General features: G+C 42.8%; 1 protein-coding gene across 1 annotated transcript; it reads left to right on the top strand.

The window, feature by feature from the left end:
- The first annotated feature begins 4,384 nt into the window (after positions 1–4,384).
- Positions 4,385–7,733, top strand: chchd1 (coiled-coil-helix-coiled-coil-helix domain containing 1). The gene is made up of 3 exons (XM_032542040.1): positions 4,385–4,718; positions 5,537–5,655; positions 6,948–7,733. The coding sequence occupies exons 1-3, from the start codon at positions 4,580–4,582 to the stop codon at positions 7,056–7,058; spliced, it is 369 nt and encodes a 122-aa protein (XP_032397931.1). The 5' UTR covers positions 4,385–4,579; the 3' UTR covers positions 7,059–7,733.
- Positions 7,734–12,954: the final 5,221 nt, after the last annotated feature.

The raw sequence follows: 12,954 nt of genomic DNA on the forward strand, positions 1-12,954 counted from the left end.
AGCATCGGTGGCCCTGCTTACTAGCCTGCGCGTTCACGGCAAGCTCCGCTGTGGGGAGGAGCTGGGAGGGGGGGGGCTGTAGAGCAGCAGAGAGCAAGGGGGAGGGACCTTGGTTGCTTGTTCAAATTTTTTGGCTAGTCCACGTTTCCAGAACTCCCTACTGCAGCTTTAAGCCTGTTTGATTTGATTACAACAGTAATATTATATTCTACTGCTGTGTATGAGCGCGGTGTATAAATGTGGGCTAAACTCTCAGCACTGACCCACCGGCTCAGATTGCTAATCACAGTTTATCCTGTGTTGTCTGTCGCTTTTACACACACTTCACACCTATCATCCACTCTCTCTGTTAACAGCTGTGGCCGGGGTCCAGCACTCACAAGGGGACAGGGGTGAGGTGAATCCCCTTCAACCCCCAACACAAACACGCACACACACACACACCACACACACACACACACACACACACACACACACACACACACACACCACACCACACACACACCACACACACACACTTTCCCTCTCCATTCCATACTATATTCCTGCATTGTACCAGCTGTTGCTTTCCCCAAACCCTGTACTCCCATTATTATTCAGTGCTAATGACAAGCTACATTGCACACACACACACACACACACACACACACACACCACACCACACACCCACACACACACACACCACACACACACACACACACAACACATACACACACACACACACACACACACACACACACAGCAGGGGGCTCTCTCTTTATGTAGCGTAGCTGACTCATACAGTCAGCCCACATGGGTCTAAATAGATATGCTCAGCAAGTGTCAAGCCCACTGATAATCAATGAAACATAATTTTTGGCTTCTTTCTCAATGTCACAGTAGGCGCTACAGACAGCATGAATGTCACCGAAAACCAAAATCATTCCTGCCGGAGGGCTTTCAGGTTCTGAATGTCAGCAAAACAAAGGAGCTGGTTTTGCACTTCAGGCTTGCGATACTTTATTCTTTATTATCTTGTTTCTTCTATTTCATTTTTGCTTGGCTGGGGGTATTCCCATTACACTGATCTTATTTAATACTATGTCTCATTTCCCTCACTATTTCATAATGTTATATTATACTATGTTACTGTGAAATGCTGTATTGACCCTGGCAATAAATTCTGGACAGAGAACAGTGGAATCAAAATGACGAAATGCTTTTTGTTCTAGTCCTAGGAGCAGACCGATACTCTCGGAGAACCTTTGAGAAGCAGCAGTGAGCCAACCAGGCCTCCCACAGATCGCTATGCTAAATCTACAGATCTGCTGGGGGCTTTCAGGGCTGACCCGGACTCTGCAAAGGCAAACTCTGAAGACAGGGGGGGTTAAAGGTCATGTTACAGCTGGAGAGGCAGAAACACAAACAAGGTGCAGACTAAATGCTGAAAGGCATTCCTCAATCTCCCAGCACCAAACAGGGCCCGGCCCAAAAGAGCGCAAGAAACAATTGGTGACATTTAAGTGTTTTTTCATCAGTTTGGCTCAGCCTCTACTGATTGGTGCTGATTGGGTGAGGCCGGGTTAAAAGGGCTTGAGGAGAAGGGGGGCAGCAGCTTACTGTTTAGTTTTTTTGAGGGTATTTAGCCTTAGTTTGAATCGTTTTTTGTATTTAGTGTTTTTGGTGTTGTTTTGGTAATAAAAACCCACTTTACACGCCTCCTCTCCAGTCTTCCATCGGGTCACTGTGGATGAACTGATCCTGGAACAGAATCAAAACCCATATTTCTCCCAGTGCAGTGACATCAGCACACATCCTCCAGGTGAAGAACGTGCACAGACACAGAGAATACCACTCAGCTTCCAGAAGGACAGGAATGTGTTGGTGTGGTAACTCGAGGACAGAAAGCTGTTTCCAACATAGAGATTGTATTTAAATCAGAGAGAGTGTGTGTGAGGGGGGGGACCATTAAAACATCTAAAGCAACTATATCTTACTTAATACATTCATGCGGCTATGTGTTGTCTTCCCATTAACCATGAACTTGTCCTTCCTGGTCAAAATTGAAGAAAATAAATTGTGCTTTTCCGATATTTTTGTCGCTTTTTTCTGATTTATTTGTCACTTTTTCCAGCTTTTGGTGCTTTTTAAAAAACCTGAGCTAGTTTAATAATAGGTTTTACACTTATTCTTGGAATTAATGGTAAAAAAAACCTCATTTATATCAAATTAGACATAAGTTTTTAGTTAAAAAGGCAGAAATTATGAATTATTTAGACTAATAGTTAAGATCAGAGGATGTTGAGTGGATCACAGATATCCACGTATATGTCAAAGTTTGGTCCGGATACTGTTTTGAAACCATTAAAAAAAAAAAATTCAAATGCTCTAAGATTAAATAAAACACCTAAAAAATTCAATGAAAGTAATCAATCATTCAATAAAATGACCCGAAGAACGTTGTATGGAATAATCCATGTTATTTTGGATGAAAGAAATCTATATTTTTGATTTAAAACACTTTGAAATGGGTTAATTTGACCCAAGGACAACCCAAGGGTTAAACTAATTTTTGAACATGCAATCCAGATAGAACTAAGCTGACTATGACCTTTACGTTGAATCAATCCAGGTGTTTTGTTACAGTACACATCTGTTTGAAAGGGAAAAGTTTGAAATGTGAGCAGCACGGTGCCAGTGCGTGGGCGTGAACCGGATCTCATTTGACAGGGTACCAACTCTGTGCTGACGCTGCATCCACGTTGCACGGGCCCTCCAACGGGCTGGTGTTAAGACTCGCCCTGCCTTCTCCATCAACGTCATGTAGCCAAAGGCCATGCGCCACAAGAATGCAGGGCAGAGGAAACTGTACACAACCACTCTTTATGACAGTCAGGGAGCTGATAGCACAGACCAATGCCACGCAACAATAGAGTATTCTGAAATATGAGTGCCATCATGGCTTTATTTAGACTGTATTTAAGGCGTTAAGTCTTCTTTTACCAGTCTCAATATCTGTTGTTAAAGACAACTTCCTTCTTCTCTGGGCACCTCCTGTCCTATTTTGGCAACTCAAGGACTGTATTATATTGCTACACTACATACCAACATAATCTCACAGCCCCATAACTCAAAATCTATGGCAGTTTTTACAGAATTGCCAAAAATACTTCCGTAATCAGAACACAGCCACTTAAGTTAAGGTAAAGGTCATAAATATGCATGGCCAAATATATTGGTTGGCTCTTACGCTATTAAGTTCTACCATATGGCGTTGATGTGTCCATTCCTATACTGTCATGTGTTGTGGTTCGTTTTTTTTTTTTGTGGGTTTATTTTTCCCTTTCCTTGTCCTCCTTGTGTCTTTGTCCCAGTCTTCCCCCCGGTAAGTGTTTGTTCTACTTCTTGTGCCATTGTGATTGTCTAGCTTTCCATTGGCTTGTCTGATTGTCTAGCCCTACCCTAATATGATTCACCTGATGTCTCACCTGTTCCCCGTTACCTCTTGTATTTAACCCCAGTGTTTCCTTTGTCTCTTGTCGGATCATTCCAGTTTGTCTGCCTGGCTGTTCTGCGGCTTGTCTCGTTGGCGTTACCTGTCCTTGTGTTCCTGTTTTCCCCCGTGAGTGGTCTCCCGGCACTATCTACCCTGCCCGTGTTTCGCTGTCTTCCCCTGTGCCGTTTTGGATTTTCCGTTGGCCTGGATCTCCACCTCCCCCGTGTCTGGTTTGCATGTTTTGTTTGGACTTTGCCTTTTGCTCCCTTGGTTTTTTGGACTGCAAATAAATCCTTTGAACTTGCTACTCTGCATTTGGGTCCTCCTTCCGCACCCCGTGACAGTCATGCATCACATATATCATAGATATCATTTATATTATATATATGTATAACACCTTAACCTCTCCTCCTGAGTGCTGCTGTTGTTTCAGGGATGGAAGACATTGTATTTGGGGTTGTTTACATGATGCTGGGCGCCCCCGCCTCCCTCCATCACACAAACATCTGGGGCAGCTACTGACTTAGTGTAGTGGTGTATTGTGTTTAATTTTTAAACCACAGAGCACCTGTTTTAAATGATTGATACAATCTAAAGCTTATGGAAATCATTGCATAACTGGTTAAGATCCAAATCCATAACTATAGAATATCTTGATTTCAAAACTAAAGAAGTTAGAAATAATCTTTCTAGAACTTTCTAACCCCTTGCTTATAATTATTATTAAATATAATATTGTGTTATAATATTAATAACCATAGTTTTGTTTATCATTATATTACTAGTAGTGGTGTTTTTTCATGTATTATACAGTTGAATTGCACATTAACATTAGTGAGAGTTACGACAGCACTGGATGTCACTGGGGCTGGTTGCCGTGTGTTTGCCGTAAACACGTGGATTTTTACGACAATGCAGTACATCTTACGGCAAAACATGGCGCTACACTGATGATATTGGTGGAATGCGAAGTGAAGTGAGTCATTAAAGCAGCTAAAGACTGTTGCTGTCACCTTTGTCTTTCCTCTCACGGAGCTCCGTACCGCAGCGCAGGGCTGAGCTCCGGCCGGGTACCGAGGAGCAGCGGCGGGCTCGGCCGGTGACATGGCGGCGCAGGGAGGCGTCCTGTTCCAGGAGAAGGTCAGCAGGCTGCTCAGCAGACACGACGGGAAACCAGTCCTGAAACCCAACCGGCCTCTGGTTCTCAGAGACGCTGTAGCTAACCGCAAACCCAAGAAAGGAGGTAAGAAGACCGCGGTGTACCCCGGTCTGTTGCTAAGCTAAGCCCAGGTCAATTCAAACTAGGGTGACCGTATTCACCGAGTTCCTAAAAAGAGGACACTCGGCCTTAAGACACATATTCAGACAGGCTTCTCAGAGGTTAACGAACATGCCTCAATGGTATAATAACAACTTGTTACCTGTAACTAAATAATACCTCTCTTTTTCACTTAAATATACATGAAATAATGTTTTAATAATGACCAATTCTGTGTCAAACAAAGTACCGTAGTATTTTGTGCAAAGCGCCAGTCAATTTAAGTACACGCTTTATGGTCCCATGAAAGACAGCGAAAACTGGACATTTTCATGAATTTATACCCCCTATGTATGGCTGTGTAACAAAAATATGAACACCACACCAGGGTTAAGACGCGTTTTTAGCTACAGTGGAAACGTAGCTAGGTGTTGTCATATTTTCAAATCATACACATGTTCGACCAAAACAAGTTCCTTCCCGAGGCTATTTTACAAAGGCACCGTGGCTCTGTCCGGAGCTTAGCACCACCCTAGATGATTGTGATTGGTTTAAAGAAATGCCAATAAACCAGAGCACGTTTCTCTCCCATCCCAGAATGCTGTGTGGACTAGCCAGACCTTCCTGCGCAGCGCTGTGGAGGGAGGTCTGGCAACATGCACTACAGCTTGTCATTATGTACGGTGAAATCAACAGTCGCCACTACTAATCTTTCAAGTCCTTTACATTGCTAAGACGCTGTTGATTATGCAAGACATGACTCAAATTGTTATTAAGGGTAAACATATGCTTGTCCTCCCCAGAGGCCACCTGTATCACAGAGATGTCCGTCATGATGGCATGTTGGAAGCAGAACAACTTTGTGGACGGTCTGTGCTCCAGTGAGATGAACGCCTTCTACACCTGTGTTAACAACGCTCAGGTGTGTGTGTGTGCAGAGCAACACAACTGACAAAGTAAAGGATTTGTACACTAAGGTGACATGCGCGTTACAACAGGCTGAGTGTAGGAATGCACCATTCTAGTGGGAAATGACACATTCACGGCAAGTATTATTTTATGAAGTTGTACACACTATGGCTTTACGATATTAAATAATGTCACAATATTTAGAAGGGGTGGGGGGAAAAGTCGTTTCTTACATGCATCGCAGACCTCTCTATAAAGATTATGGCTCGATGCAGAAAGGTCAGTAATCAGAATAATCAGTCCGTGGTGTCTGCCTTTATATAAAATGATCAACAGGCCCGAGTGTTATGATTATGGAGCATTACTAATGATTTATTTCTTCATGTTGACAGTATTCCTGTACTTGAGGACCTACATTTTTATTTATATAATAGGGCTGTGAGATGATTACTTTTTGATGTTTGTGTTTTACATATCAGTTCAACATGTCTCAGTGCCGATATTTCTTGTTTCAATGCCAAATTTTATTTTCAATACAACAGGTTACGGTCATTGTTATAGCTCCATAATTGGGCATAATTCTTACATAAAATGTACTACTAGTACTCAAATATGGGCATATTGTCAATAAAAAGAAATAAATCATCAGTAATGCTCCTTCATAACACTCGGGCCTGTTGATCATTTCTGATATGCAGCTTGCGCTTGTTTATACATAAGGCAGACATAATTACATTTCTGATTATTGACTTTTCTGCATCGAGCCATAATCTTTAGGGAGAGGATTGCGATGCATCTAAGAATCAACTTTTTATGGAGCTAGAACAGTTACCTGTGGTATTGAAAATAAGATTTGGCAATATTGGCACTGAAAAATGTTATAATGTAATATATAAAACACATCAAAGAGTAACCATCTCACAACCCTATTATATTATTTCTCTCTGACATTTGTTTGCATTATGAAAGGTTTTTTTAATGTCAATCTACATTAATTTGCAATAATCTGATCTAGGAGCAAAGTGAATGCTGGCCTAACACGACAGAGCAGTCTAAAAGTCTCTTTGTGGAAATGGCCCCAGACCTAGGGAAGTCTCTCCACAGAGGAAATGTTAAGCTCAGTACAGAGACCCCCCCCCCCCCCCCCCATCATTCACATGACACATTCAGATAGCAATGTTTCCTCACGTCATCTTGCAGAGAGGTGAATCTCACCACTCTGGGCTGCCAATGTGCAAAAGTCTCCTAGTTAAACACATCACTCATTAAACGGCACCGGTACCTAATCCTCCTTCTCTTTCCCAGGCTGCTATGAAGAATAGATCTGAGCAGAGCGGCCTCCAGGGAGGACGTCTGCACCCAAAACAAGCCACAGCCCTGCTGAGGAGATACCCCAACCTGCGCACTGAGATCTAGGACACACACTTTTTAATGCACAGCTTGTACAGACTTGAAATGTGCAGATTAAATGTTGGAGCCTTGGAACTGGATTTCATCACGTTAAGGAGTTGTAAACTATGTTTTGATTTAACAACATAATATAACAGAGAACACGGAAAAGAGGGATTTCAACACAAACACACTGCACCACTCCTTTATTACGTAAGGTTAGTCAATCATTTCACATCACTGACTAATACTGTGTAACGGGACAGCCTTTGTATTCACAACACACTGCCTTTTATGGTCTGAAATATAATGTGACTTTCCACTTGCGTCCTCAATTGGCTCGTGATGGCATTTAGTCCTAATCCAATTTAGCAGAGTGGTCTCCTTCAGTGCAGAGATGTTATTAGTGGATGTGATTCTTCTTCTTGGGTTGCACGGCTCCTGGCTGGCAGCGTTCTGTTACTATTGAACTAAAATGCCTCGTCATTCCTGTGAAAGCTGAGATTGGTGGAAAACCAATGTTAAAATAAAATCAGATTACCAATAAGCAAAGCTCAGTGTGGTTGATATGGATATTCCTAAATATATATTTTTTTTCCGACTGTGCCCCATTTATTTCCATACTACACACTAACTCAAAGCCGGTTTTGGGTCTGTAGTGTGTTCACAGTATTAAGTGACAGTATGATTACTAAAGAACTGCATTGAATGGGTCCTGCTGTTCATTTGATTTCATTTTTTCATTTATTTGTTTATTTGAAAAGGGGACAATGTCCACTGATCAACATTCGAAGCAAATGTAAGCGTACCCGAGTTAGCCATAGGCTAGTTTTCATCGGCAGTCCCCTAGCCAGATGTTATTAGGCATCCTAAAATAATAAACATCCTAAAATAACAAACTATTGTAATACAATGAAGATATTTATACAGTAGAAAAAAAGGTTAAAAATTACAATGTTAAATCACAACAATCGAATAAACAAGATATGCAAATAAAATCTAAAATAGATGATCCAGTTATTGTTGGTGGATGGGACCAGCGTCAGTGTCGACAGTAATGTACACCCTTCTCCCATAATGCAAAGGAAATGGAGGAGGCCAAATGAATGTTTTCCTCATAGACTGTATATAATAGTGGACATAGCATCTGTGACGTCACCCATTGGGATGTGGACTGCCGTTTCAAAGCCTTTAAATTGCGTTTCTGGCAGACAGTGACGTTTTGTTAATGTTGTGTCTAAGGGTCAGGAAGGAGTTTGTGTTATATTTGCACCCAGCATTGTGAGAATGTGGTATGTTTGCTCTTTCCCCATTTATCTCAGCGTCATTATATAGAACCATTTCCCCGCCCTGCTTATCACTTCCTCCCAAACATCAGGACGACGCAGGAAACTCCTCACTCTTACACACACTTCATCTCTCATCAAATGGAATATGTTTGATTTCTCATTTAAGTCTATGAGAGGTGAACTGATGTTCGGAGAAAGTGTCACTGACGTCCAGTCTGGAACCATTTGAAGCCTCTGCCTCAACGGTTTCGATGATACAATCAAGATCTCGTTTTAGAATCATCTGTGTTAGTGAGAGGTCGCCAGGAAAAACAATCAGAGCCTTCAGAGTCGCCCGTTGGGATCCAGCCGACCAGGCCTTTTTATTTGCAGAAAGATCCCGGACTCGCCCTGCTTATCTCCGTCTGATCGTCTGAGTGCTTGGGTCAGTGGTCCAGTGACAGGATGTGGACTTCCACTGCTTTTTGTTTTCTGAGCCTACATTGTCTCCCAGGTGTCAGATTGTCACTATCAGTTTCTGGAACCTGTCCAGACCAAATATTAGTCTATCACATTAGGACCACACCCTACTCGATAAGATACGTATCAGCTTCTTTGAAAGATTATTTTTGGGGGTTTTCCCTTTTATTAGATAGAGATAGTGACAGGAAAGTGGGGGGAACCCTGGCCACTACAAAGGACCCAGCTCTACTGGGTGAGCTAGAGGCCACCCCAGACCAGGTTTTTCAAGACCAGCATGTCATCTAGCATTAGCGTTGTAGTAATAAAGTAGTAGTTAGTAATTGACTGAGAGGTTATTGGATCTGTTTAAGTGACATACAGTACATGACACACAATTAATATAGAAGCTATCATGGAATTTGATCTAACCTTAGACTGTAAAAAAGAATTGGACGAAGCATCTGTGACATCACCCATCGGTTTGGCGACTGCCGTTTTGAAGCGTTTGGCAATACGGGTGTCTTCATCTTGATTTTTTAAAATAGGAATTTGATGACAGTGGAGATGGGGAGGCGTCCCAAACCATTGTTGTTTATGGTTGCATTGGTCTGTGCTAAGCTAAATGCTAAAGGGGGGAGTCATCCAGCGGAGATTTACCGACTGGTAAACACGGTTCTCCGGGTACTTCCACCATCTATCTGCATGTACAGCAGTACAGAAAATCTGCCACCACTTCCTTAATAAACTTTGATGAAATAAAAGAAAAAACACACAGTGAGAAAGTTTAAGATGAAAACATGTCCAATAGCCAAAAACAAGCTGAGGTCTACTTTAATGTCCACAGTGCCGTGGTTAGCATTGCTAAGCTTCTGTCCTGATTGACAGGGTGGTGTGTAGCCACGCCCCTAAAACGTCCACTGCTTGATCTTGATTTAAAAAAAAATGGGACCATAATTGAAGAAGACTTAAAACTAGCGATTGAGACCATACGTTCAATATGAATTACTGAGGGAAACAAGCTAATTTTTCACTATAGAAACAGACTTTTCATTGGAACCAGTGGAGTCACCCCCCCCCCTTATGGAAATTCGATAGCATGCAGGTGTAAGGCCCTTCTGTATGGATGTCCCTCCTCAGTCCTGGAAGCTGTGTCTGTTATTTTTACATCCTATGTGTCTAACAGTCAAATGTCTCCTGATTATCTCTACCTCACACAAAATGTTTGAAACAAAAAACAAACTAAGTGGTAAGGTGTCACCATGTCTACATCTCCTGCACCGGATCTCCTGCATCTCCTGCATCCCCTTCGTGGAATGACATGCTGTGGATAACACCCCCCACCCCACTGTGGCTGGGACTAACCACAGGACGGGGAGGGCTGCATTGCAAATGACTTGGTTCTCACTTAAGTGTTAGATAATGTATCTTGTTTTAAGAGGGAATTTCTTATTTTAAGTGTTCAACTTTACATTATAATCTTAAATCAAGCTTGTCAAGTGAAATGATCTTGCTGTATGGACGGATAATTTCACTTCTTTTGAGCACCTTTTCCCTCAGATTTAGTGTTTTGATTGTATTTAGACACGCCCCTTTTTTTGCAGTGTGGACAGCTGCACTGGAGGTCCCTCCGTCTGCAGCTGCTACTGGATCAGCATTTGGGACGGCCTGCAGATGTCTCCTGTTGCGTGTCCTCAGTGGTCCATTGTCCATCTTTACCGGCTAAGACGTGGCTCTCTACACCTGCCTCAGCCTGTAGCAGGTTGTCCAGCCTTTATCCCCTCCAGTTACACCCTGGTGGGGGACTTTCTATGACACCAAGCTCCTCTCTTCTCTCTCTCCATCTTTTTTTCTCCAAAATACACACATGCATAAACAGGACCTTATACATGCACTAAGTGGAGAGATGTCAGACTGAGGGGGCTGCCTATTAAAGGCACCACAAGCTGTTGGGGGTTCGGTGCTGTGCTCAACGGCACAACAGCAGTGCCAAGGCGGTGAACTGGCACCTCTCCAGCTCCAGTCCACACTTAGTTCGTATGGGGAGTTGAACCAGCAACACTCCGCTGGAGCTTTAGAATACAAGGTACCTGTTTTAACAGCCAATTGCAAAGTCAGCAACTGTTTTATATCTAAAAATTGCAAAGTGTAAACTGGTCAAAATGGCAGTTTTGGAGGCTCAACGACCTGCCCGTGAGCACGGTGTGTGGTTGAGCGAGCTAGAGAGTGACTGAAGAGAGGGAGTGGCGTAAGAACAGAGAAATAAAACGTTTTTGCCATTTTTTTCTGCATTAGAAATGCAACTGCAACAAGTATCTCATCATCACTATCCACGTTCATATTTTAGAATGAGGAAAGGCGGAAGCACAGAGAGTCGTTGCTATGGAGATGATACACCATCTTGTCTAATTGCATTGTCACAATGGCAAATTGAAATGACAGTTGCAAAATGCATTGTCATTTGGATAGACAAAAAAATGAAATGCAATTGATTGAGTCAAGATTGCATTGCCACTTTGCATATTAAAGGTGCAATATGTAATACTGACAGCTACTGTTTAAGATAGTTACTGCGTCCCCCCCCCCGCCCCGCCCCCTCCTCCCCAGGCTCAAAGTTCATGTTGGTTGCCAGGATGAGAGCAGCATCCACAGCAATGCTGCTAGACGCTTGTCCCACGCAGGCAGACATTACTCCACAGCACGGAGCAGCTAACGTCAGGTGCTGGCTATGTGACAGTCATAAACGCCCGAGCTCATACAGAGCTCTGTACACAACTGACGCACTTTTTCAGTGGTAATTAGAGTAGGAACCGCTGAAAACATAACAACCTCGCCATCCTCTCCACCCGACTGACGGACACACTTCCTAGGCTTAGCATTAGAATAGGAACTGCTAAAAATAACCACCACGCTGTGGACTGAACACACTTTATTGGCTTAGAATAACGGAAACAGTCTTTAAACACGAGTGGGTGACCCAGGAATCAAATGGAAATTGGAAATACGTGACCCCCCCAAAAAAAAAATCCTGTCCTGCAAAATCCCGAGAGACACACCCCTGAATTCCCGTTTCGTTCCCTATGTTGTCTAAAGTTATCAGACACACGCTTCCCTCCACGAGCAAGCTTGCCCCACCCGGCAGAAAAGAGAGAGGGAAAAAAAAGAGATGTTTTTTTTTAATTTTATTTTTTTTACAGTTTTTTTACTCTAAGTGTCATGTTGTGTTGAGAATTCTTAGTGTTTTAAAAATAGTGATTTTGATGCTATCGTAGTAGCGCCCCTAGCTCTCCCATTCGGAACATTTGATCCGAAACGAGCATAGGGTCAATCTTAAAAATGTCGTTTCTGTCCTAATTATGCTTTTAAATAAAAGTTTGACTCGGGTACATTCCCAAAAAGACCCTAGGTTGCGATTTTAGCGAGAGTTACGCTTGCGTTGGGGTCATTTTTGGATTTATTACAGTAAATATATAACATATTGGACCTTTAAATTGTCAATTGCTAAATAAATACTGACATTGTATGACAAAACTTCTAATTGAATATGTAGGCTACATGGTCATTTGAATAAAGAGGTCAAAACCCCTCCACAGGTGTGGGCTAAGCCCCGGATGTTCGTGGCTCCGCCCTTGCTCAACAGGTTCCAGGCTCATTGGTTTTCTCAGGCATTCTAATTTGAACTCCTTTTCCTCTTACTGTTGACAGCTCTGCTGCTCGTCATGTGGTCTTCAAGGACCTCAGGGCTTTTCTGTACTCTGGCGCGCCTGCTCACATATCTGGCTCATTAAAACCCATTATTCCACTCTCACTGTCACGAGACTGGAAAGCGCAAAGGTAAATCACAGAGGCTCGGATGTCAGACCCTGATATGGAGGCTAAGGGTGAGGGCTTCACACCTCGGATTTAAAAAAAAAAAACTCTTTAGAGAGAGAGAGAGAGAGAGAGAGAGAGAGACAAAGACACACACAGAGAGAGAAAGAGAGAGACACACACAGACATAGAGACACACGCACAGAGAGAGAGAGAGAGAGAGAGAGAGAGAGAGAGAAAAACAGACACACACACACACACACACACAAAGAGAGAGAGACACACAGAGACACACACACATACAGAGAGACACAGAGACACACGCACAGAGAGAGACAGAGAGTGAGACACACAGAGACGCACAGAGAGAGAGAGAGACACAGCGA

This window comes from Etheostoma spectabile, chromosome 17 (genome assembly GCF_008692095.1).
Source record: "Etheostoma spectabile isolate EspeVRDwgs_2016 chromosome 17, UIUC_Espe_1.0, whole genome shotgun sequence".
NCBI classification, from domain to species: Eukaryota; Metazoa; Chordata; class Actinopteri; order Perciformes; family Percidae; genus Etheostoma; species Etheostoma spectabile.

Coding starts and splice junctions, on each gene's coding strand:
- chchd1 (XM_032542040.1), top strand. CDS start 4,580: ATGGCGGCGCAGGGAGGCGTCCTGTTCCAGGAGAAGGTCAGCAGGCTG. Junction 4,719..5,536: donor CCGCAAACCCAAGAAAGGAG/GTAAGAAGACCG, acceptor TGTCCTCCCCAG/AGGCCACCTGTATCACAGAG. Junction 5,656..6,947: donor CCTGTGTTAACAACGCTCAG/GTGTGTGTGTGT, acceptor TCTCTTTCCCAG/GCTGCTATGAAGAATAGATC.